Genomic DNA, 27,263 nt, shown 5'->3' with positions numbered 1-27,263 from the left:
CAAGTTTGTCTCTGACACAGGGGCTGACTGGGACCAATGGCTGCCTTACCTGCTATTTGCTTACCGGGAGGTTCCGCAGGTTTCCACAGGCTTCTCACCTTTTGAACTATTGTATGGGCGCCAAGTGAGGGGCCCACTGGATCTGCTGAAGGACTGCTGGGAAGACCCCAAACAAGAGGGTGAAAACATTCCAGCATATGTCATCAACATGAGGGAGAGACTGCAGGAAATGGCATCATTTGCACAGGACAACATGAAGGCAGCTCAACAACATCAAAAGACCTGGTATGATCAGAAGGCCAGAGATAGGGTCTTCCATCCAGGCCAGAAGGTACTGTTACTACTTCCTACCAGTGATAACAAGTTGCTGACAAAATGGCATGGACCATATGAAATCACCAAACAAGTGAGTAAAGTTGTTTGTGAACTGCACATGCCAGAAAAAGCTAAGAAGTATCAGACATTTCATGTCAACCTGTTGAAATAATTTCACAGTCGACAGGAGCTTGTGCACCAGGAGTTATTTGTGCATGCAGTTAAGGATGAGGAGGTGAATGAGAAATTCTTTCCAACTAGCACATCAGAGTGTGCTTCAGTTGACGTTTCTCATTTGTCCCCTGTTGAGCAGAGCAACATAAATCCTCTTTTGGATCCTCAGCTTTTTCGAGACATTCCAGGATTCACATCACTGGTCCAACACAAGATTCGGATGAAAGAAGATTCACCTAGCCATCAAAAGAACTATCGAATACCAGAACGCTTGGTGCCAGTGCTGGAAAAAGAAATAAAGCTGATGTTGAATTTGGGAATAATTGAGGAGTCAAGTAGTGAGTGGTGCAGCCCAGTTGTGCTGGTACCAAAGACAGATGGCTCCCTCAGATTCTGCATTGATTTCAGATATTTAAATATGTCCAACTTTGATCCGTACCCGATGCCCAGGGTTGATGACCTATTGGAGAAAGTCGGTTCAGCAAGCTACATTACAATGCTGGACTTGTGTAAAGGATACTGGCAAGTGGCTTTGGCACCGGAGGCGAGAGAGCTGACCGTCATGCCATTTGGGCTTCAGGGTGCACCAGCAACATTTCAGCGTTTAATGGATCATGTACTGAGAGATGTATCAGCATTTTCTGCAGCATATCTGGATGATGTTGTAGTGTATAGCCAGTCCTGGGAGGAGCACGTGATTCACCTGCAGGAGGTGCTACACCGCATCAGTGGCTGGGCTGACTATTAACCCCAAGAAGTGTACTGTAGCCCAGAGGGAAGTGGAGTATTTGGGCTTTGTCATTAGCTTTGGGAAGATAAAACCTCAAGTTTGAAAGATGGAGGCAATTTAGGCCTTCCCAGTTCCAACCACAAAGAAGAAGGTAAGAGGATTTCTTGGTTTGGTGGGCTGGTACAGAAAATCTTTACCTTCTTTTGCAGACCGATCAGCTGTACTGACTGACCTAACAAAGAGTTCAGCCCCCAACAAAGTGCAATGCACAGAAGTATGTGATCGAGCATTCAAAGACCTCAAGGCAGCGGTATGTACTCATCCAGTTCTACACAGCCCAAACTTCAGCAAGCCATTCATCTTGCAAACAGATGCTTCAGGACTGGGGCTTGGAGCGGTTCTTCAACAAGAGGTGGAAGGTGAAAGGAGGCCTGTGGTATTTTTGAGTCGGAAGCTGCTCAACAGGGAGAAGAAGTACTCAACGGTGGAGAAAGAGTGCTTCGCCATGAAGTGGGCTATCGAGGCCCTCAGGTATTATCTTCTGGGATGTCACTTCATTCTAGAGACTGACCATTGTGCCCTTCAGTGGTTAAGACGCATGAGGGATGCCAATGCCTGCATCGCTGGATGGTACCTGTCTCTGCAGCCATTTGATTTTATGGTTCAGTATAAACCAGGGAAGTTCAATGTGGTTGTTGACTGCTTATCCAGAAAGGAGGACTGAGGTTCTGTGCTCTTAGCAGAAGGGGTGGAAATGTAATGAGGAGGTCTTCATTACGTGGACTATCCTTATTTAAGTAATTCATAGCACTTTAAGAGCACCTTTACACTTTATTAAAAACACTTTATCTAGCACTTTAACACTTTATTTAGCACTGCACTTTAGGCATGGATTTGCACATAATCATTTGCACACAAGTTTAACTTTTTTTTTTATATTTATTGAGTATTTTAGTGATGAGCATGTAGCCTTTTGTTCCAGGCTCTGCACAGCTGGACAGTGTTCTAGAATTGTGCCGCTCAAGGTGGCAGCAGGTTGGAGTAGCTCTGTTACTTTTGATTCTGATTTATTCTTTTTTGGGAACTCTTCCTCTTGTGGTGGATACAGTTGATTTTTTTTGGACGACTGTCCACTCCGGTGTCGGATGCTGTGCAGCTTGGAGTATTTTTCTTAATACTTTCTATTTTTGGACATTTGTTATGATGCATTGCCATGGCAATGGGGTTGTTTCTTACAACCGGGAGCAGCTGATTAATATCTCAAAAGGTCAAATAATACTTCAACTACAACCCCAAATCCCTGATGAGTTGAAAAGGAGATGCCGTGGATGCAGAGCAGGAGCTAAGAGAAGAGAGAGAAGGAGGAAGTTCAAACCATCTCTTCCGTCGATTATGATGGGCAATGTGAGATTGTTGGGAAACAAGTTGGATGAACTCCAAGCCCTACAAAGGACCCAGCCAGAGTACCGGGCATGCAGTATTATGTGTTTTACTGAGACATGGCTGCAGGATCATATCCCCAACTCCAGCGTCTCTCTGCCGGGCTTTTTAACCATACGAGCAGACAGAGATTTAAAGAGGAGCGGCAAATGTAAAGGAGGTGGACTGGCAGTACTTGTGAACATTGGATTTGTTTTATGCAAATGTCTTGGACTCATACATCTCTACAGCAAGACCTCCTCTAGGCAAATCAGATTACAATCTTGTTTTTCTCTGCTCAAAATATAAGCCCCTTGTTCAGAGGCAACCTGTAATAAAGAGGACTGTGAGAAAATGGTCACAGGAAGCTGAAGAAGCCCTGCAAGGTTGCTTTGAGGCTACATACTGGGACGCACTGTGCCAGCCACATGGAGAGGACATCAATGCCATGACTGAGTGTGTAACCGACTATATAAACTTCTGTGTGGATAACATCATCCCCACCAGAACCGTGATGTGCTTCCCAAATAACAAACCTTGGATCACCAGTGACCTGAAGGACCTGCTTAACAAGAAAAAAAGAGCCTTCAGAGAGGGAGACAGAGAATTATTGAGGAGTATACAGAAGCAACTTAAAGTCAAGATAAGAGACAGCAAGGAGGTGTACAAGGATAAGCTGGAGAGCAAGACCACAACTTTTCACTACTCCGGCTCTCCCACGTGATGTTCCAGATGAGTATTAGTTAGCCAATCCTGTAGTCAATGGCTTTGAATCAATATTTCTTTGGATTAATCCTAACAAAAACGTTGATTGCACTACAATATGCAGCGCTTAGAAAACATCACCAGAGATGTAATGGTTGGCGTAACCAACCAACTATCCTCCAGTTCTCTTATGTCTTGGCAAACAAGAATGGCTTTAGACATGACGTTGGCTGAAAAATGAGGTGTTTGTGCCATGTTTGGTCCTTTATGTTGTACTTTTATTCCAAATAACAGGTCCTGATGGTTCAGTAATCAGAACTCTGGATGGATTATGCACCCTGGCCCCCTGGTACCCTGACCCTGGTGCTGATTCTTTGTCTGATTGGTTTACTGCTACCTTTGGTAAATGGAAGGTTTTTATTATTGCAGGTATGACTTCTTTTGCCACCTTCGCAGGTATCCTCATTTGCTCTGCCCTGCCTGCGTACTCTAATTAATAGATTGATTACCTCTAGGTCATATCAGATGCCCCTCCTCACAGGTGAAGGGGAACCCTTGGATTGCTCTGATGAGTCTGAAAGTGACTCTCATGATGATGTTTTTTTTATAAGTTTTATCCATGGTCAATTTCCATCTGTTCAGATAATCTTCTTAATTCTAATGATGTAGATCTGCACCGAACACACACAGGGTACATGATAACTCATGATTTCATTTTGCTAGTATATTGGTTTTCTTCATTTAATTTTTTGAGTGTTTGAATTCTTTATATTATTTGTGTATTCATTTTATCTGATCATTCCTTAAAAGGTTGTTGATTGAAGAGATGTTTTTGTTTCCATCAGAATGACAAATTGTTTCCAACAAAGAAGATGACAGTAATAATAGATTTGTTGTAGTGTTTAGCTTTGTGATAATGTTTCATTATTCATTTTACATTATTTAGTCAATTTTTATTACTACTTATTTCATATAATCAATTTTTGATTCGTTTTTATTATTCATTTTATTACTGATCAATTCACATTTTGAAATTCATTTCTTGTACTTTCCTTCTTTGTCATTCAGTAAAAATGTTCTTGGGAGTTCGATAACATATGACACTTGTTTCATTAAAATCGAAGAGGGTGGATTGTTATGGAAATTTTTAGTGCCTTGATTGATTTGCTCCTTGATACTCTACAGGAATTGACAAAAGTATTAGAACCCCTCAGGTGTTGTTCCATTCTTCTCTTATTTAGTCTTAGAGTAATGGTTTCTCAGTCTTCTGCTTGCAGCTGTGTGAGATACTATGTATGCCACACTGTTAAGATTATGTCTAGGACAACAGGTCTCATGAGAGTCACCTTGAAAACTGTTGTAGCTTATAGGAGAACTTTTGCTTTGTCTGGTCAGAACGATTTGGCAGCACTACTGAGCGCATCTCCAATGCTGTAAAAAATCCTTCTCTCTTGCAAGATTATAATAAAGCTGATTCTGAGTGACAATCATCGGTCTCTGTCTTGGTAAAACCAAATTTTTCTACAACAATATGTTCCAAATTCTGAGTTATGGATTTGGTCAGCTGATCGCTCAATGCAATTGATCAGATTTTCTCGATGAGAAGACAGGGTGGAGGAGAATCCTCTTGTCCAGACAGGACGTTTTTCTCTGGATACACAATGGACTCCTGGCAGAAGTGGAGAATTGTGTGTTTGTCGATAATGTCAATCAAGGATGTGGAAGATATGTATATAATTGGATGTTTGATATCAGGATTTTTGCTTTTTTGGAGTCAGCGGTTACCTGGCATATCGAGAAATTCGGAGAATGTCTGCAGCCGTTCTGGCAATTGTGAGGCTGCCTGGCATGTGTGATGGGATCTTCAGGGCGATCAGCACTCAGACTGAGATGTTACATGAGCTGAATCGCACACTGGATGTGATCCTTACACAGGATCGCAGGCAGGTTGCGGTTCCTGGACTCAGGGGTGAAATGGGATAAATCTTGGAGAAAGTTGTTCGCTCGGATCTAGTGAAAGACCAGGAATTTGGCTGTTTGGATTCGCCTTTGAGAAACACCAGCGAGACTCTCAAGGCTGACGGAAAATTAAGAGTCAGCCTAACCCAAATAATAATTTTTTTTCTTAATCTGGCTCCCCTGCACAGCCTTGATGGCTGGCTATCTTCAACTTCTCCTGGAAGTTATGTAAACATGACACTCGGCTCCCGCTGCCCCCTCCCTTCCCTGTGGACATCTGTGGAGCTGCTCAGAATGGCTGGTTGATGAACATTCCTATGTACCATCAAGGACAATGGCTTCTGTGACAGTGCTTCATGCACTTACTTGCACACACTCACTTGCTCACACATACATGCTCAAGATAAACATATGCACCCACTTACACCGCCTTCACCAATCCCGGCATGAACTTGTTTTGCTTACGTGTTGCTTCTTTGTGCTGAGGTTTTTTGAAATCTCAAACTGTATCCTGCTAAGGATAAAGTGTGAAATATGATTTTTTTCCCTCTACTTACCTAATGTGGCCTCTTTTCTCATCTAGCAAGGGCAGCGCCTGTGAGTGGGCAGCAAAGCCTCGGTGACCCGTGTTGGGAGTTATGATTATTGATTGATTGAACTTGATCAATAATTATAATTAAAAATCATAATTTGACAAAATCAATTTCTTAACCAAAATCCTCATTTATGAATCAAGACCAGAGATGTTCCTGGTGTTGTAATTGTGCTCAACACCTTTGACAATTACAACCGTTAAATACTCCGTAATAATTAATAACTATTATCAGAGATGTCACTGTTTAATCGACCGTTTCTGCCGAAACGTGTGGAACTTTAACCTTATCTTGACTGACGAATCCCTCTTGCACAAAATAAACACAGAACGCCTTATGTTATCATCTATGTGAAAATTTATTAAATCACCGCCTGATACAATCCGATCTTCCGATTTAATAATCTTCACCTACTCAACATGCAAAGTTCTACATAAAAGGGGTAAAATATCTAACTAAGCTAAATAAAGCAAAACAGCAGTGGTCAGCAGTTATGGCAAAAATGAGAATATGACGAAGGGGTGTGGTGGTGAGTGGAGGGTGGAGGGTGGGGCACAGCTCCAACTGTAACTCAGTTATACTCAGTCATAAAACCTCCCCCAACTCCTGAGCAGACAAAGAGTTATAAAACTTTTGGCGGCAAGCAAGCAAGCAGTGAGGTTGAAGACAAAGAAAAAGGGGAATTTCACCATGAGGTTATTTTAGCAGTCCAGTCTCACAGCGCACCTGCGCTGGCTCTCAAATGGTAAATACCCCACAAAACACGCACAGAGCTGGGAGCGCAGCGGCTTCCAGATGTCAACACAGCACATCAAAGTTTCAATAACAAGTTTACATGCACATATCATTCAGAACACATTAGATTCTAACTGCACTAAAAATCTCCTCTACCCTGCCCGGCTATTCCTAATAAAGAAATAAAAAGATTAAAGGATGGGTATTACTTGTTGTCGGCTTTCTTCTGAGCGGGGTCGAGCGAGGAAGGGGGGGGGGAGTTGGAAGTTAACTGTGCATCCACAATTAACTTCAGGAAAAGCGGTCAATCTTCGTCCTCTGGCCTCCTTGGCGAAAAGGAAAAATATGATCTGACCGTCAAAGTCGACTTCGGCTGAAACACGGTGGCGGTTCGTCTCCTCAAAACTCCGTGTTTTTAGTTACGTGTTAAACTCACGTTTTCGATCGGCAAAGGGAAATTTCTGGCCTTCCTTGTCCAGAAACCTCAGTTATGAAGTGTTCGCTGGCCAACGAGAGAGAATAAATGAGATCCACTAGGGACTCTTCTCCAGGTGATGCTTCAGATGTTGGTAACCGAACCCGGTCTCCAGCTGAAAAGCGGGGGTTCAAAATGGAGGCCCTGTTATATAGCGTCTTGTGACGTCAGACTTGGGACGCCACGCCATATCGTCGTAGTGTTCGACCGGGTATGTAGGAGCGGACTGTCCTGGATAAAATGGCCGATGCCATTGGAAAGGCATAGTGACGTCCGACAACATGCACATGGTCCAATATTCAGCAAACAAGTGGTCCAACACCCGTCCCCCCCTTGTCTTGTGTCAGGATGGGTTGTACTGGAATTCTAATATCCCCTCGGGATATTAAAGTATCTTTGAATTTGAATTGAATTGAATTGAAATGTGGGAGCACATTTTTACACACACTTTATAAACAAGACACATAAACCTTTGTTTTCGTACTGTCTCCCATTAAATCAGACTTCAGGTTTCCTATTTTAGCCCACTTAGGATTAACTAAATTATGTATAGTCAGTCAGTCAGTCATTTTCTACCGCTTATTCCATAGTGGGTCGCGGGGATGCTTGGCACCTTCAAGCATCTGGAGATCATACCCAAGGATGAACTAGACTTGTGGAGTTCCACAATTCTCTTCCTATCTTGACTGATTTCTGTCTTTTGATTTTTCGCATGATTTCTTAAAGAAAAAGCTAGTGCTTTTGTTCAGTTCCCGGGAGGAGCAAACCAACAAAATCTGAAACACTTTTACAAAGCTTGAGACAAATTGACATTTCAGAAAACAAATGTATATTTCAGAAAACAAATTTACATTTGAGAAAACACTTTAACAAAACACAAAACACTTACAAATGACAAAATCTAACAGAAAGGAATGTACCAGCTCCTAGGTTGACCCGGAAGTGATCATGGGAGTGCTCACGGTGACCCGAGAAGGACGGCAATTGAGTGGCGTTTGCCACGTTTTCTAAACTATTCATTCAGCTGTTTAGACACTGGACTGCAATAGCCTTGACCGCTGCATATAGTCATCCATAAAACATAGTTCAAGTGCTAAGAGATCACAAATAATCGGACAATAAAACATGATAACATGAATATATTCTGCAACTTTGTAAAAGATAGATGGAAAATTGGCACAAATTCCACATCACATCTTAATGAAATTTGATGAGTAATCACTGGGAACAACCTGTTTTCATGCAATAAACACAGTAATTTAGGGAAAATATACGTAAGATTACTTATTTTTAAGGTCTTTAATTTTAAAATTCAACATCAGATGTTGGTCACATTTAATGAGTGACATCTAGAGATGTTCTTCTGTCAGCCTGATGGAAGAGTAATCACTGCAGACATTCTGTTTTCTTGCTATAGACACAGTACTGTCTAAAATGTCTTTTTGTAAGGGCTTTAATTTTGATATTCCACATCAGATGTGGGTGAAATTTGATAAGTGAGACCTGGAGGTGTTCTGTCAACATGAAGTGAGACTGGTCACTGGAAACAATTTAGTTTTAATAAGCATGGAACCATAGGGAATATAAATGGAGATTCACAAATAATGAACACACAAATGACCACATAAAGCAATGACAAAAACTAAAATGTCATATCTACATATTCGCGGGTGGATTTTTAAATATCTAATATAAATAACAACAACAATGACATCATCCACCACGAGTCAGCTCATTTAAAAAATATTGGTTTTACTAAGCTCTCAGCAAGCGCCACTGCCATAATTCATGATGTTTTCACGCACAACTCTTTCCACTGGAAGATCGTCATTGATTAAGTCTAGCTCCTTTATTTATTTTGCTTTGTTAGCTTCAGGTATGACAGCCAGTACATTATGACTGTTACTTATCCACTTGTTCAGTAGAAAGCCTCCATTCGAGCACATTGCACAGAGCTAATGATAGAGAGCTATTGCATCTCTTTCTGAAGCTGTTGAGACAAGGCAATCGTCAACATAAAGGTTTTTCAAGATTGTGTCCATGGCTTGAAGACTAAACTGTTGTTTATGATCTTCAGCACATTTCCTTAGTGCAAAATTTGCACTACTGGCAGATAATGTTGCTCCAAAGACATGTACTGTCATCCTGTATTCAACCATGTCTTGAATGTAATCTCCATTGGGCCACCAAAGAAACCTCAACACATCTCGATCCTCATCTGGTACTCTGACCTGATAAAACATTGCTTTGATGTCTGCGGCAATGACAGCAGGTTCTTTACAAAATCTAGTTAGGACTCCAATCATGTGCTGGTCAAGTCGGGACCCTGTAAGATCCGACTGTTTAATGACACTCCTTGGTACTTGGCTCCACAGTCAAACACTACTCTTAGTTTTTTCTTTTGTGAATGCAAAACAACATGTTGTGGTAAATACCATTTCTTGCCATCATTACGCCACAAGTTGTCATCGGGTACTCGTTCTGTATGACCTTCAGAGATTAAGTCTGACATGAAGCTGTTGTATTCCTGAAGAAAATAAAGGTTCCTCACAAATGTTTTCTTCAGATTCTGCAGCCGTTGTACAGCAACATTTCTATTATCTGGCATGCAGACATCTGAATGTTTAAATGGGAGCCCAATGTAATAATGACTATCATGTAACTTAGCAGAATTGAAAACTTTATCCAAAATCTGCTGATCTTCCTTAGAAAGTTCCTTTTCATCTCTAGCACACTCTGGAAAATCAGTTTTAAACTGCTGGTTTCAAAGCTCATCAGGTTTCACTACAGATACTCTATTGATACTTATCTGTGGCTGATCTTGAGCTTCTGCTTGTGTCTCACCCAAAGGTTCACTAACTGTCCAACCAAGTACAGTTTTAACAGCATACGGTCCATCTCCAACACTTCTGATGACATCCAGTGGTTCCAGAGCCTTTGGCACATTTGAGCCAATTAGCAAATCGATCTCGGACTCATTTTCTATGGAAGCAAATCGTTACCATATTTCAAATGAAAAAGCATTTCAGAAATGCTTTTTCATTTTAAGAATGTGGCTGCATTGTTTGACTCATAAATGAAATTAGTAATCAATAATCCTATTTGCATTTGCATTTTCTTCTTTAAGACTGCTCATTCCTTCACTAAATTAAAATGAAAAAGACATTTGAGATTTATTTTTTAAAATATGCCCCAGCAAATAGATACCAGAATTCAATTTGAAATGTAAAATTTGAAAATGAAAAAGCATTTCCAGAAATGCTTTTTCATTTTAAGAATGTGGCTGCGTTATTTGACCCATAAATAAAATTAGTAATCAATCATCCTATTTGCATTTGCATTTTCTTCTTCATGACTGCACATTTTATGCCATAATCAAAAAGAAAACAAAGCAGACATTGCTTTTTCGTTTTCGTGGTCTGCCCGCAAAATACTGCCCAGAACTCGAAAACGAAAAAGCATTCCGAGCTGCGGGCGCAGAAGAGTGACGTCAGCAGCCGCTCTTCCTCAGCTCCCAGATGACCGAGCTACCCATCTTGTTCGGTGGGAGGCGCTGTGCACGTCTGCAGTGCATTACATTGCAAACGTGCCGAGAAATTGATTGAATTGCAGCTGGACCGAGCTCAATTTGTGGCAGTGGCAGGCGGAACTGTGGAGCTGTGGCGGAACTACCAGTTCTGTCTGCCACTGCCACAAATTGAACTCGGTCTGCCCGCAAAATACTGCCCAGAACTCGAAAACGAAAAAGCAATGTCTGCTTTGTTTTCTTTTTGATTATGGCATAAAATGTGCAGTCATGAAGAAGAAAATGCAAATGCAAATAGGATGATTGATTACTAATTTTATTTATGGGTCAAATAACGCAGCCACATTCTTAAAATGCTTTTTCATTTTCAAATTTTACATTTCAAATTGAATTCTGGTATCTATTTGCTGGGGCATATTTTAAAAAATAAATCTCAAATGTCTTTTTCTTTTTCATTTTAATTTAGTGAAGGAATGAGCAGTCTTGAAGAAGAAAATGCAAATGCAAATAGGATGATTGATAACTAATTTCATTTATGAGTCAAACAATGCAGCCACATTCTTAAAATGAAAAAGCATTTCTGGAAATGCTTTTTCATTTTCAAATTTTACATTTCAAATTGAATTTTGGTATTTATTTGCTGGGGTACATTTTGAAAAATAAATCTCTGTGATTGAAGCTTTCTTGTGTGTTTGTTTGTGTAATGGAAAATTATTTTAAAGTGCTCTGATCTTTCCTTTTCCTCTCTCATTTGATTCTGTGTTTTATCACTCAGAGGTGGTGACCTTCCATCTACCTCTCTCCTCTGACCTCTGTGTTTTATTAGTGTTTAGTTCTTAAGAGGAGATTACCTTTAAATTCATTATCAGGAGGTTTATCGTTAAACATTCCCTAAAGGGTTATGTCCCGAGAAAGAGCAGATGGGTGTTCTCCTAAATGACTTTGTTACCTCTGACCTGGGGAGGGTCTAGGAACCATAAAACTAAACTCTTTGATGTTGAGACAACACCCTCATTTTGCTATAAATATGATTTGTACTTTGTGTTCGTTGCTCTGCTTAACTGACTTGCTCAGTGACAGAGTCATTCAAGCGCTGACTGCCTTTGAATAAGTTTTATAAAGACAAAGTCCGGACTTTCTTTTGTTGAGTGTTAATTTCTCTCCCACTTTGATAAGAAAATCCACAACATTTGTCATGTAGATATCTTTGATGTCAGATTCAATCTTCACTTGTTTTTCCAGAAAATTCACCACATCCTTAAATTTAGCTTGTCGATTATTTCTCTCATGAAAATGACAGACTGTCGTTCTCCACTTATCTCTCAGCCTGTAGGGTACCTTCTTTACTATGGCAAGCATGTTTGCAGGCATATCAAGCTCATTCAAGTTACTGAGAACTTCCATAGCATTACAAAAACCTCTGAGAAATATTGTGTATGCCTGAAGAGCTTTTCTGTCCTCTGATTTTATTGAAGACCAACAGAGAGCTTTGTTCATATATGCCATGGCAAGTTTGTGTTCGTTGCCAAAATGCCACTTTAATAAAGACTTTGCCTCTCTCTGAAGACATATGTAGACAACTTCTTACAAGTTCTCTTGGCTGTCCTCTTATGTGTTGTTCCAGATAATAAAGACAATCTCCATGGTTTTTATTTCTGCTTTTGATGTTGTGTTCAACAAACAGGGATCCCTTTTTTATGTAAAGAGGAAAGACATTGCTGTTGGATTAATAAAGCAGTGAGTTAATTTTTCTTACTCATGACAGATAAGATGTTACATTGTTCTCCATGACTAGAAACATGAGATGTCACATATTTATTTTCTTGTGAGTTTCTGGTGTTTGCCTGGTATATCAAAGGATCTGCAGAAAGAGTCTGTGGTTTATTAAAACTGCCTGTAGATAAGACAGATTGTGAATCTGCATCCATGTGATCCTGAAAGACATGTTTTTCTTGTACAAGATCATCAGCTTTAGCTTTCAACACTTCTCTTTCCTTTTGCCCCTTTTCAAAATATGACTCCATACCATTAGATATTTTTGATAATTTACTTTTAATGCTGGATCCTTTTGAACCGCCCAAAACTTTGCAACTGTAGCATCTATGTTTGTTTCCAGCTCTAGTTGCTCCCGCTGTCTCCTTAACTGTGTTTCATGTTCCTCCAAAGCATGTATATATTAAGCAGTTTTTGTCTTACTATCAGTGCAGCTGCTTCTGCTTCAGCCATTATCCACAATGATGTTGTACTTGAGACTCTGGAGCTTGAACCTGAAGAACTTCCATACTCCTCCTGCTTCCAACATTTGAAACACTGTCACCAGATGTTAATTTACACTGCTGTGAGGATTCTGTAATGTTATGTTGATCATTTGTGGAAGCAATAACCTCCTTTGCTTTAACAATCTTTAAAGAAACAGGTACATCTGAAGTAGCCGGGACAGTCTTAGCTTCATGCCTTTTTTCCACAAAAGATCTTCCAATTTCAACGACCACTGTTTCACATCTTCAACAAAATCAGCAATACATCTTGTTATGTGTCCAAACCATTCAGAATGAGAATGTTGCTCGTCTTTAGGAACCAATAAAATGAATGAATCATGGGCTGCTTTTGCATTTTCATATGGATTATTCGGTTGTTCTAAGTGAAGCTGCACATCCTTTGCATTGTCATAAGTTTTCATCAGTTCTTTAATATCACGTGTTAACCCTTTAATTTTGTTCACGTGAGATTGTCACGCTTTCTGTAAAGTTTCAATTTTATAACCATCGGTTTTGCAGATCTTCTGGCTCAAAATCGACTTCTTTTATTTCACTCATTGTCACATGCATCAGATGATTTCACATAGCTTGAAAACCAGTCACAGCCTATGCTTTTCTTGCAGCATCAAACTCAGAGCAGCTTCCTCCTGCTTGCCAAATCAAGCAAAGTTGCACACACAACACAATCAGTCATTTTCTACCGCTTCTTCCAAGGTGGGTCGCAGGGAAGTTGGTGCCTATCTCCAGCAGTCTACGAGCGAAAGGCGGGATACACCCTGGACAGCTCACCAGTTCAACACACAAACAACCATACACACACTCATTCATACAATTAAGAGAGACCAATTAACCCCGGCCGGGAATTGAACCCAGGACCTTCTTGCTGCAAGTCAACAGGTGCCAAGGTGGCACCAACTGTGCCACCGTGCAGCCCTGCGCACACAACACAAGCCAAACTAATGTCCCCAATGGACAAGCAATGACACTTCCATGCTGTGTTCAAAACTTCCAGCAATACACAGAGTGAATCAGCATTTCCTACCGCTTCTGATGGGTGTGTTGCTCCGCGTTCCTCCATGCCATTGATCAGCTGCGGCATTTCCAATAACTCCTTTAAGAACAACATCCAAATGTGTCAAAAATCATCCATTCCATGGCGTTGTCACTACGAAAGCTCCATCCACAAATCCTCTTCATTGTTCTGATGCATGTGGTTAAACACTGCTATTTTCTGTTAACTAAATGTAGCGACGTTGATCCGGAACAATAGTCGCTGCTGGCTTAGTAGGGTTTTGTACTGTGACGCATCTCCAATAAGCCATGATAAGTTCCATTTGCGTTTTGTGTTTTTATTTTAAAACGTATGACAATAAACTTTAGTTCATTCAAACAAATACATCGCTTATGATCAGAATTGTGAAATAACGTTCAAAATAATGATCTAGTGAGGGTGGCTGAGATAACGGTCAACAGAAAAGTTTGCAAAAAACCCTTCACCAACTACCAGTTGGAAATGCCTGTATCAGCTGAATAACTGAGACCACACCTCCTAACAATCACCTGAAGTGTAGAAAAAATCTGAAAACCTGTGCCCCCATAACAAATAAACAAAACAAACATTAACTTTGGCTCTTACAGATTGTTTCGGACAAATTTATGTTAAAGAGCAAAAAAAAAAAAAAATTGACTGATACTAACCTGTATCAGTGTTCAAGAGCTATCCACATAGAAGTGGTAGATGATCTAAGCACAGACACATTTAAGAATGCTCTGCAAGCATTTATTGCTATCAGAGGCAGTGTTCGCCAGCTGAGATGTGACAAGGGAACCAATTTAGTTGGTGCTCAAAGAGAGTTTTCAAATCTGATGAAAGACATGGATCAAGAAAAGATCAAGGCCGTTGGCTGTGAATTCCTCATGAATCCCTCATCAGCGAGTCATATGGCAGGAGCATGGGAAATACACGTAAGAACAATAAGGAGTGATCTTTCTGCTATCCTTGACCAGTCAGCAAGTAGCGTCTACATGCTACATAATTAAGAACTTTCTTGTATGACGTTATAGTAATCATTAACAGAAGGCCACTCACAGCTGATCATCTGAATGATCCCACTGGCCCTAAGCCACTTAATGCCTAATCATATTTTAACTTTGAGGGAGATGGTAAAGTGAGAAAGCTAAACTCTTAGTCAGCGAGAGCTCGTACTCATACTCGTTGTCGTTGCTTTATCCAGGACCGGGTTGCGGGGGCAGCACACTCAGCAGAGATGCCCAGACGTCCCTCTCCCCAGAGACCTCCTCCAGCTCCTACGGGGGGAGCCGAAGGCGTTCCCAGGCCAGCCGAGAGACATAGTCCCTCCAGCATGTCCTGGGCCATCCCCTGGGCCTCCTCCTGGTGGAACATGCCTGAAACACCTCCCGAGGAAGGCGTCCAGGAGGCATCCGATTTAGATGCCTGAGCCACCTCAACTGGCTCCTCTTGACGTGGAGAAGCAGCGGCTCTACTCCGAGCCCCTACCGGATGGCCGAGCTCCTCAACCTATATCTAAGGGAGTGCCTGGCAACCCTATGGAGGAATCTCATTTCAGCCGCTTGTATCCGGGATCTCGTTCTTTCGGTCATGACCAAAAGTTCATGGCCATAGGTGAGGGTAGGAATGTAGACCGACCGGTAAATCGGGAGCTTCGCTTTTCGGCTCAATTCCCTCTTCACCACAACGGACCGGCATAGTGAGTCCATTACTGCGGCAGCCGCACTGACCCATCTGTCGATCTCTCGCTCCATTCTTCCCTCACTCGTGAACAAGACCCCGAGATACTTGAACTCTTCCACTTGAGGCAGGAACTCCCTCCTACCTGAAGAGGACAAGCCACCCTTTTCCGAGGACAAGCCACCCTTTTCCGATCGAGGACCATGGCCTCGGACTTGGAGGAGCCGATCTTCATCCCTGCCGCTTCACATTCGGCTGCGAACCGCCCCAGTGCATGCTGTAGGTCTTGGCTAGAGGGGGCCAGCAGGACCACGTCATCTGCAAAAAGAAGAGACGAAATCCTCTGGTCCCCAAACCGGACCCCCTCCGGCCCTTGGCTGCGCCTAGAAATCCTGTCCATAAAAGTTATGAACAGGACCGGTGACAAAGGGCAGCCCTGCCGGAGTCCAACATGCAAGGGGAACAGGTCCGACTTAGTGCCGGCGATGCGGACCAAACTCCTGCTCCACTTGTACAGAGACCGGATGGCCACTAAGAAAGGGCCCCTGATTCCATACTCCTGGAGCACACCCCACAGGTCACCATGAGGGACACAGTCGAATGCCTTCTCCAGGTCCACAAAACACATGTGGACCGGTTGGGCAAACTCTCATGAAACCTCGAGTACCCTGTAGAGGGTATAGAGCTGGTCCAGTGTTCCACGGCCGGGATGAAAACCACACTGATCCTCCTGAAACCGAGGTTCGACTATCGGCCGGACTCTCCTCTCCAAGACCCTGGCGTAGGCCTTACCAGGGAGGCTGAGAAGTCTGATCCCCCTGTAGTTGGAACACACTCTCCGGTCACCCTTCTTATGAAGGGGGACCACCACCCCAGTCTGCCAGTCCAGAGGCACTGTACCTGACCACCACACCATGTCGAAGAGGCGTGTTAACCATGACAGCCTCACAACATCCAGAGACTTGAGGTACTCAGCGTGGATCTCATCCATCCCCGAAGCCCTGCCACCGCGGAGCTCTTTAACCACCTCGGTGACTTCAGCCTGGGTGATAAAAGAGTCCAACCCTGAGTCCCCAGCCTCTGTTTCCACCAGGGAATGTGTGATGGCAGGATGGAGAGGATCCTTGAAGTACTCTCACCGCCCAATAATGTCCCCAGTCGAGGTCAGCAGCCTCCCACCCCCACTGTAAACAGAGTTGGCGAAGTACTGCTTCCCCCTCCTGAGGCACCGGACGGTTTGCCAGAATCGCTTCGAGGCCAACCGGTAGTCCTTCTCCATGGCCTCACCGAACTCCTCCCAGGCCCAGGTTTTTGCCTCTGTCACAGCCCGGGCCGTGGCACGCTTAGACTCACGGTACCCGTTAGCCGCCTCAGGAGTCCCACAAGCCAACCACAGCCGATAGGACTCCTTCTTCAGCTTGACAGCATCCCTTACTGCCGGTGTCCACCACCGGGTTCGGAGATTTCTGCCTTAGGGCCGCAGCTACGGACAGCAGCATCGAACATGGTCCACTCTGACTCTATGTCTCCAACATCCCCCGGAATCTGGTTAAACCTCTCCCGGAGGTGGGAGTTGAATGTGTCCCTGGCTGAGGCCTCTGCCTAATGTTCCCAGCAGACCCTCACTATGCGCTTGGGCCTGCCAAGTCTGTCCGGCTTTCTCCTCTTCCAGCGAATCCAACTCACCACCAGGTGGTGATCAGTGGACAGCTCAGCCCCTTTCTTCACCCAAGTGTCCAAAACATGCGCCGAAGGTCTGATGATATGACAACAAAGTCGATCATCGGCCTCCTGCCTAGGGTGTCCTGGTGCCAAGTTCACTGATGGACACCCTTATGCTTGAACATGGTGTTCAATATGGACAATCCATGACTAGCACAGAAGTCCCATAATGAAACGCCACTTGGATTCAGATCGGGGAGGGCATTACTCCCGATCATGCCTCTCCAGATGTCACTGTCGTTTCCCACGTGAGCGTTGAAGTCCCCCAGGTGAATAATGGAGTTCCCGGGAGGGGCACTATCCAGCTCCCCCGACAGGGACGCCAAGAAGGCTGGGTACTCCACACTACCACCCGGCCCGTAGGCCGAAACGACAGTCAGAGACCTGTCCCCAACCCGAAGACGCAAGGACGCAACCCTCTCATCCACTGGGGTAATCCCCAACATGTGACGGCTGAGCTGGCGGGCAACAAACAAACCCACCCCAGCCCTCCCCCTCTCCCCGTGGGCCACTCCAGAGTAGAAGAGAGTCCAGCCCCTCTAGAGGAGGTGGGTTCCAGAGCCCACGCTCTAGCTGATATCTCTCAACCTCCCGCACAAGCTCAGGCTCCTTCCCCCCCAGCAAGGTGACATTCCACGTCCCTAGAGCCAGCCTAACCATCCGGGGATCGGGCCGCCGAGGTCTCCACCTTCGTCCGCCGCCCAATCCTCTTTGGGATGGCCTCGCGTCTCTCGTTCGGGCTTGGCCTGGCCGGGTCCCGCGAGGAACAACCCGGCCACCAGGCGCTCTCCGACGAGTCCCAACCCCAGGCCTGGCTGCAGGGTGGGACCCCGGCTCCGCCGTACCGGGCAACGTCACATGCCTCAATTTAGTAGTCGTCATGAGGGGTTCTAGAGCCTGTTTGCCATGGGAGACCCTACCAGGAGCATTTATGCCCCAGACAACATAGCCTCTAAGATCATTCGAGCACTCAAACCCCTCCACCACGTTAAGGTGGCGGTTCAAGGAGGGGTTTGCCTCGAAGCAATTCTGACAAACTGTCCGGCGCCTCAGGAGGGGGAAGCAGTGCTTCGCCAACACTGTTTACAGTGGTGGTGGGGAGCTGCTGACCTCGACTGGGGACATTATCGGGCGGGGGTCGGAGTACTTCGAGGATCTCTTCAATCCTGCCATCAGTCATTCCCTGGTGGAAACAGAGGCTGGGGACTCGGAGTTGGACTCTTTCATCACCCAGACTGTTGTCACCGAGGTGGTTAAAAAGCTCCGTGGTGGCAGGCCTTCGGGGGTGGATAAGATCCGTCCTGAGTACCTCGAGTCTCTGGATGTTGTGGGGCTGTCACGGTTGACACGCCTCTTCATCATTGCGTGGAGGTCGGGTACAGTGCCTCTGGACTGGCAGACTGGGGTGGTGGTCCCCCTTCATAAGAAGGGTGACCAGAGAGTGTGTTCCAACTATATGGGTATCACACTTCTCAGCCTCCCTGGTAAGGCCTACGCCAGGGTATTGGAGAGGAGAGTCCTGCCAATAGTCGAACCTCGGCTTCAGGAGGAGCAGTGTGGTTTTCGTCCCGGCCGTGGAACACTGGACCAGCTCTATACCCTCTACAGGGTACTCGAAGGTTCATGGGAGTTTGCCCAACCAGTTCACATGTGTTTTGCAGTCCTGGAGAAGGCATTCGACTGTGTCCCTTGTGATGCCCTGTGGGGGTTGTTCCATGAGTATGGAATCGGGGCCCTTTACTAGGGGCTTTCTGTCCTCTGTACCAGAGGAGCAGGAGTTTGGTTCGCATTGCCGGCACTAAGTCGGACCTGTTCCCGGTGCATGTTGGACTCCGGCAGGGCTGCCCTTTGTCACCGGTCCTGTTCATTTTTACTTGAAAAAAGACTGAAGCAATCTTAAATTCGGTCATGGACTTCCGGCTGATCAATTTCGCATATCACAATTTTTATTTCTTGCTGCGATTTTGTAGTCCAAGCTCAAGTATGCCTACGTTGAAAGAGGATAAGTTTGGTTCGGTTGCTGGTTGTATTAACCCACACAATACATTACAGCGTCCCCTAGCATAAGAACCTCTTCAAAGTGCCTAGTTAAATACAATTTTTCATGGAAATGTTCCCACATAGGTGGGGAAAATCCTTTTTCTCTGACTTCAAGGACTAGTGGCTTCAGCAACTTCCAAGAAGGATTTGCTGAAAGACTTCATCTGATTAAGGGGTCAGTTCCTTCTCTCAATGGAAATGACGGACACAGCTGTGACCATTCCACTGTGGTTAGTCTAAGCAAAGAGATTCCATTTACCCTTTAATCTATAAATTACATACTACAACTCTGTAATTAAATTTGAGATATTTTATGTAGAAAAGCAGAAAAATATTACAACACTCAGGACCAAGGCCCAATCCTCTCCTCTTGTGGATGAAGAAGATGAAATCTTGAACAAAGGAAAAACCTCAGTTTTTATATTCTTGGCTCCACCCGTTGCAAAGAGTGGAGTGTACACGCCTATACTGTTAGATAACTTTTATGAAACTACAAAAATGGCCGATCGAGTTAAAGCTGAGCGCACCTTGACCTGTAGGGTTGGGGTGTGAAGCGCTTTAACACGTTTAAAGAGACCGCACCAAAACGAGTTGATCTCAGAGGCACCTCAGAACAGGGGTAAAAGAGAGGTCTGTGGAGCTACAATAACAAGGAATTCAGACCAAAGTATTGCAGTTCCACTTCATGTGGAACACAACTGAATTAATTAAGTTTAAAAGGGAAAGATTTAAAAGCATGATATGTTCCCTTTAAATCAGACCAGCAGTTTAATTATGGGCTTTGTGAATATTGTATTATCATGTTTTAGAATACAAAAGCACACAACAGCAAATGAAAAAATATTCATGAAGGACATGTAAAATCTGAAAATTAAAGAAAACGCATATGAATGAACAGGATGCTCTGTAAAGCTGGATCACACTGCATACATTTCTTTGAATTGACTTGATGCAAAGCGTTTGTGTAACTTGAACAACTTGTGTAACTTGTGTGTTTTATTATGAAAACCTCTTGAAGGAAGTTGGTTTAGTTTTGTCTTTAGTTCATTATCAGCTTAAAGCAGCCAGTCTTGTTCAGTGTCAAGCATCTTCTTCATCTGACTGCAAGCTTGGGTCATGATGCAGCTGAGTGCAGGGCTGCTGGTGCTGCTTGGGCTCGCAGGGTCTTTATGCGCTCAGACTCCTCCACCTACAGTGGTCATCAATCTTAGCCTGAGTCCAGAAAAGCGATGGGAGCCTCTGCAGAAAGCGTTTGATATAAACCGCCTGAAAAAAGCTGCAGGAGCCCTCATTGCGTAAGTCTTTTTATGACATTTTTATTATTAGAAAAGTTTAGTATGTAGATGGCACTTTGGTTAGAAAAAGTTGGTTTAAGGTGTAAACAGACAGACTGAAGAAAAATAAGAAACATCTAAGCTGAAAAAAAACAATTCAGCTCAGTTAAATACATTAAATTGTTTTTATAAGCACCTTTGTAGTGCAGGGAGGTAAAGATGGAGATCTCTGTATTAATTCACTATACCACATTTGTTATGCCTACTTGTTTATTTGTTCAATTCTTTGTAACTTTTTATACAGCTTGTCGAGCCTGGATCTATTCTAAAAACCTACTTCTGGTTAAATTACGCTGAACCTTTATGAATGCCTAACATGACACCACTTTATCATAATGATGTGAGCTTTGTTGACTTTTCTCAAATGATATTTGGAGCCACATTTAATCAATCTAAGATATCCTGATATCAAACTACTTAAAACTTGCTGGAACTCTTAATGAATTAAAGATATCGGAAATGTGACCTTGGCTATAGTGTGTGTGTTTTTTCCGGAGATGTCAGAAGCCCAAAAATAGTTTGTCCCAAAAATGAGAAGAGGACAGGGAATGAGAAACTAGGGGGGAAAACATCATCCAGTGCACGTATATGGATTTTTTCTGTTTGTAAAACATAGAGGGAGATAGACTTCTCAGTGAATGAAATCCTCCACCTCCTTCTGGCATCTCCATTCTGCCAGCACTTAATGCTGAGTCAGTTAACATTTAGCTGGATATATGCGCTGTTTAATATTTCTGCTTTATAATCCCTCAAATAAATAAAATAATTATTAATAAATGAATAAATAATTATATTAATTAATTCATTGAAAATAAATAAAGGAATAAAAACAGCATGCCAAAAACACAGAAACATTACTCTTTAATACTTTATATACTAATATATTTTAAACTTTTACAGTTTAGAAATGTATAATGTCCGTTCATGCAATTTATACTGTGCAAACTAATAAAAATATAGCATTCATCAGAAGATCTTTACTCTTTAACACTGAAGAACACTGAGAAAATAGATTTATATTCTATTATACTCATGTTTACAGTAGTCACCATGTATTTCATCTTTCCTTATTTCCTATTTTTTGTAGTTCACAGATTCCAAAATGGTTGCGTCAGGCAGTCAACCCTATTGCGATGACCCTGGAAAAATATGTTCCCCAGCCTTACGCCGGGGAAATCCGTGGGATAGCTGGCTTCATGAAAACAAACCCCGCAGATGTCATGATACTCAACTTTGCTTACGAATTTACTGCGTATGTAAAGTTTCAAGTCTGTTTATAAATTTGTGACTACATACAGGGTTCAAATGATCACAAATTCCAAAAGGTATATAAATATGAAGCCTGAAAATACATTAAGGTCATCCACCGTTTCTATCCACAGTTACTGCACAAGCATTGTGGCTCAGGATCAAAAGGGGAACATCTACCATGGGAGAAATTTTGATTATCCACATCTAGTTCTGAACAATCTAACCATGAATGTAGTCTTCTACAAAAATGGAAAGGTGGGTTGTGTTTATGCTCATAAAGCAACATAGGTGTTTAAAGGAGACATGTTGATCATACAGTAATCTACAGTTTTTGTAGTACTACAATTTCTAATTCATATCAGCACTTAAAATACTTCAGAGATCTGCTGCCTCGGGGATTTTGGAGCATTTTAGGATTTCTGCAATGTCCATAAAAGTTACAATATTAACATCCAATAATCTTAGTTTTAGGCCTACAAAAATGTGTCACAAATCTCAGATTTTCAATACAAAGTCTTATAATACAACTAGTACATTTGTACATTTCTTTAGTTGTTGCTCCTTTTATCAACTTTCTTTGTAATACTGTTTGCATTTGCTTGTTCCATCATTGTTGCTCTGATTGGAAAATTTGGAGTTTATTATGCTTTATTATGACAAAACTACAACCCTCATAAATTAATCTTAAATACCCAATATATAACACTTTAGGAAATTGTGCCTTTCTTTATTTACATTATTTATAATTTCCTTGCTCAAAGTCTTTATATTGAACATTCCTAGCTCTACCTTGTGCAAACCACTTAGCAGGAAAAAGCTAATTAAAAAGAAACAGGCTTTCCGGTTTGAAAAAAATCTCATTACCACAATCCATCAACATTAACATGATTATACACCATTTCAGCTTCATTTGAGCATTTCTTATTTCATCCTATGGAAGACGGTTAGTGACGTCTGATCGGTTCAACATGGCAGCCTGTGAAGAATGATGAGGTTCCCACTCTAACAACCTGGGTCAAAAGTTTTGTTTGGTTACCCAACTTCTGTCCCAACTGCATAAAACAAGCATAAGAAATAAAAGATGCTTTGTTTTATGTGTTTTTAGCAAAAATAATAGTTTGTTAACCATTTTGTAGACCTTTTTTCATGAATGTTAACATTATTTCTTCAGTTTAAAAAGAAGGTAGCCCTCTGCCTTCACCCCAATACCAGATAACTGATTCACAGTGTCCTCAATTTAAATTCCTTTTAGCTTTTTTTTTCTCTCCTCTGTAACCCAACAGACCGAGTTACAGTTCTTGACCCGATTTTTGGTGAAAATTAACACCACAAACTAGTTAAGAAAATGGCTGAAAGGTTAAGGGAAGAAACTTGTCCCATCAGAAACTAAATTTGAATTGCTCAGACTGAATCTGTATTGGCGTAATTTGAAATTAAATGCACTGGTATGAAAATTAATTTCACTAAACTGAATCTGAATATGTTTGCTTTAAACTGGATTTATTTGCTTTGAAACTGAATTTGTTTGCTTTGAAAATTGCTTTGCTTTGTATCGAAAATTCAGTTTGATTACTTTCAGTTCTATAACTGAATTTCTGAATCTGGTTCCAGGCGGTTGAGGTGCGCAAAACCCAGAGAGAACAGCTGACTCCCGGCGCATTGTTTTCAAAATCCTGCTGAGATTCCCCAATAGGTGGAAGTTAAGCAGATATAATTCACTCAGATGATATCTAATATTAATGTTTGGTTTATTTATTGTAATTGTAATAATAATAATTATTATTATTATTTGTAGTATGTCCTACAAATAAACTGATTTAAACTTTGTTCCTAAAGTTAATATGTTATAAGTTATAATGTGTTTAAGTTGTTAAAAGCTTTACAAATGAATTAAACAAATGGTATTTGTCATCAATGTATTTTATCTATAGTGTTAGATCTTTATATCTATGAACACAAAAATTATTTTGAACATTTTAAATGGCTGAATAATGAACAAGATCATAAAACATTAACATTTAAAAAAAATAGGATTATAAGCCATCAGCAATATGTAAAAGGGTAAATAAAAACCGTGTAGTCATTTACAGTAGAGACAGCATTATTAACCTTCAGGCTCCATTTGTTCGGCTTTGCAGCTCTGCGCTTCACGCTAACACAGTTGCTTGCCAACAGAAGTTACGCTGAGGTAATGGCAAGGGAAACGCAAACCGACGTAACACCGGTGGCACACTATGCTAATCTGGCATGTTTAGCTAATAGCTACAGATAGAATAAGTGTTACTATTTGACCATCATTTCTTTACATGACGCTTCTAATAGATGGTCATTTGACTTAGTGATTGACATCCGCCAAGCTCATGTATGCGGCAGTTCTCCAGCTCAAAATGCCATAAAGGAAGTTTAACCTGATGTGAAACGTAAATCGACGAATCTATCTTTGATTAATCTGTGGCTATCCTCAACGACCCGGATGTGTGACAAAAAAACTGAAGTTTGGAACTGAAATTCAATTCCAGACCTGAAAGTGAAAGTAGTCAAACTGATTGATTCTATGTATCTTTAACGACGAGTTTTTATCTAACGTGTGAATTTATTGGTGAGGAGGGCCTTGCCGTTAGCTTACCAGTAGACACTATACCAGCCAGTCTTCAAACTCAATAGGCCTAACCACCTCATAACTAAACCAACACAAGCAGACATGTTTGTGCAACATTTGGCATGGTTAGGTGTTTTGGTGTTTCACTGTTCTCCTGCCCTAATATTCTAAAAATTTATCTTTGTGATAAACCAAGACAAACTGCCACACTGCTACCTGCTAATTTCTTCCATCACACACATATTGCGAAACATTTGTGTGAGAGAAACCTTCCAGCATTAAATTCTAGCTGGGGCACTGAAATGTTTGTGTGATTATTTCATTTATGTAACTTTCTAGGTAGTGTACTTTGGAACTTCATTTGCTGGTTATGTCGGCTTGTGGACTGGAATGAGTCCTTACAAGTTCACTGTGTCTGGCAACCAGCGAGGTAAGACTGCTGACAGTTTTGAGACATGCTGGACGATATTGTTTCTTTTTTTCTCTAAGCTTGGTTTTCATTCTTAAGAAACTGAGCTCTGGTGGAATTGGCGGAAGAATGTTGTTTCTGCTTTGCTGTATCAAAGTCACCCAGTCAGCTGGCTTGTGAGGGAGGTGAGTACATTACAGAAGGTTGCGGGATGAGAAAATGGCATTATGTCGAAGGGAAATTAATTGTGTGTAACTCATGCAGACCCTGGAGGAGGCCAAGGACTTTCAGGATGCAGTCAAGCGTCTGTCGGAAACCCCCCTCATCACTGGGGTGTATTACATTGTGGGTGGGGTAAGAGCAGGGGAGGGGGTCATCATCACCAGAGATCGAAAGGGCCCCGCTGACACCTGGCCCCTGGAGCCACTAAAAGGAGGGTAGGGAGAAGCTGGTGCTGCTTAGTGGGGATTGCACTAATGAAGCAACATGTAACACCATCTTCCTGATTTGTTTAGATGGTACAGAGTGGAGACGAACCATGACCACTGGCTGTCTCCTCCGCCTTCTGACCAGCGCAGGTTAGTCATATCACATGATGATGACAGATCCATAATGTTTGATTTCTATACTCTGCTGTTATTTGATCATTTCTTAGAGGAGCAGCCTTCAAAGCACTAAATGCTGTCGGTCAGAATCGCATCAATAGTGATAAACTTTATCAGGCAAGTAGGGACAAGGTCATGTGGTACTGGCTCATTTTGTGAATGTGTAGTTAGATAATGAAGCCTTGTCTTCCAGGTTCTGTCGGTGCCTCCAGTGTGCAACAGGTGAGGATAGGATGAAATTGTTTGTTACACTTTGAACACTTTAACCTCTTGTTCCGCAGCAGCCATAATATGACTGGACCTTTGTCAGGCTCCACACATGCATTTACAGTGCTTTGCGTATGTGTTTATACCCTGTTAACTTTTGCATGTTTTGTTACACCACAACCACAGATTTTTGCATCTTTTAATGTGATTTTTGTGACATATAAATACAAAGCTATTAATAACAGTGAAAGGAGAAAAATGTGTGCTTTAAATAGTTTTTACAACTACACATCAGAAAAGTGTGGTGTGCATCCGTAACCTGCCCCCTTAATTCTGCTATTCTGAAATCAAATCCAACGCAACCAAATGCCAAGGAAAAAGCTGTGGAGACATTTAAAGCAGGACTGGGTTATGAAGCCATATGCTCGAGCTTTAAGCATCTTCATGAGCAGTATTCAATCTCAAAATGGACAGAGCAAAGCACAATTGCAAACCTACCAGGACATGGCTGGCCACCAAAAAAAACATTGAAGTTTGTGGTTGTAATATGAAAATATAAACTATAAACATATGTGACAGTATCATTTACCTTCTGCCTTGATAAACCCCCAGAAATACAATCTATACAACTCTTATGAGTGCAGCAACCCCCTGGGAGTACACCACAGTTATGAGACAAAAGGTACTGCAAATACATCTAAAATATTATTGGGAAATGATTGGAAATACTCCAAACAACATGAGACCCTCACTCACTCGATTTCCTCTCTGATGGTTTTTTAAAGGGTTGTCCGAAGAAGATCAACTGAAGTGACCATCAGGGAGCAGTGAATGACCTAATTACTGTTTCTGCTGATTATTTGATAGCCAGCCAGAAGTTGTGTTTTTGGAATCAGACCCAAGATGATGAGAATGTTTTTTAAATTTGTTGTTTCATGTCTGGTGTCAATATGACTTTGCAGGGTTGTTGAATGTCCAGACATACACAGATTGTATTGCCCCCTTCTAAAATAAACACAACTATCTTTTTAATAACTTGAAATATGTCTTATTGCTTATTTCATATTTGACACAATCAAACTTTGATTTTGATAAATGCTTCTGATGAATATTTTATAAGACTATACACAACTGGCATGGATGCCATGGATAAAAACAGATTAAAACTAGATAAAAACTGTGATTTAATATTTTGTTGCAGCAGTTTATGCAGCAATCACTACCAAAAAGGTTTTCTCTGTATTTCACAATCAGAAGTCTGTATTTGCCAACCAGTAGTTTAGCTCACTCTCCCTGATCAAACTGCTCAATCTGGCTTAGGCTTGTTTTAGATGTTTTAATTGATGCTTAAAAGTTAAGATGATTTGGGCTCATGGTAGGCCACTTAAGAATAGTCCAGTGATTTGCCCAGGGATTTTAGGCCATTATCGTGTTGGAAGACCCATAACCTGCGACTGAGGGTGAACATTTTGATACTAGGCAGTGCGTTTTGCTCCA

At 42.0% G+C, this 27,263-nt stretch overlaps 1 protein-coding gene across 1 annotated transcript; it reads left to right on the top strand.

The window, feature by feature from the left end:
* The first annotated feature begins 20,433 nt into the window (after window positions 1-20,433).
* LOC124857233 (N-acylethanolamine-hydrolyzing acid amidase-like) lies at window positions 20,434-26,808 on the top strand. The gene is made up of 11 exons (XM_047348415.1): window positions 20,434-20,656; window positions 21,783-21,947; window positions 22,078-22,201; window positions 24,885-24,975; window positions 25,054-25,139; window positions 25,219-25,391; window positions 25,470-25,532; window positions 25,610-25,676; window positions 25,753-25,781; window positions 26,379-26,448; window positions 26,552-26,808. The coding sequence occupies exons 1-11, from the start codon at window positions 20,478-20,480 to the stop codon at window positions 26,573-26,575; spliced, it is 1,071 nt and encodes a 356-aa protein (XP_047204371.1). The 5' UTR covers window positions 20,434-20,477; the 3' UTR covers window positions 26,576-26,808.
* The last annotated feature ends 455 nt before the right edge of the window (window positions 26,809-27,263 follow it).

Source organism: Girardinichthys multiradiatus, chromosome 20 (genome assembly GCF_021462225.1).
Source record: "Girardinichthys multiradiatus isolate DD_20200921_A chromosome 20, DD_fGirMul_XY1, whole genome shotgun sequence".
Lineage (NCBI taxonomy): Eukaryota > Metazoa > Chordata > Actinopteri > Cyprinodontiformes > Goodeidae > Girardinichthys > Girardinichthys multiradiatus.
The sequence above is the reverse complement of the archived record's forward strand: the minus strand, read 5'-3'. Positions and strand labels throughout refer to the sequence as shown.

Coding starts and splice junctions, on each gene's coding strand:
- LOC124857233 (XM_047348415.1), top strand. CDS start 20,478: ATGATGCAGCTGAGTGCAGGGCTGCTGGTGCTGCTTGGGCTCGCAGGG. Junction 25,140..25,218: donor TCAGCTGGCTTGTGAGGGAG/GTGAGTACATTA, acceptor TAACTCATGCAG/ACCCTGGAGGAGGCCAAGGA. Junction 25,392..25,469: donor CTGGAGCCACTAAAAGGAGG/GTAGGGAGAAGC, acceptor TGATTTGTTTAG/ATGGTACAGAGTGGAGACGA.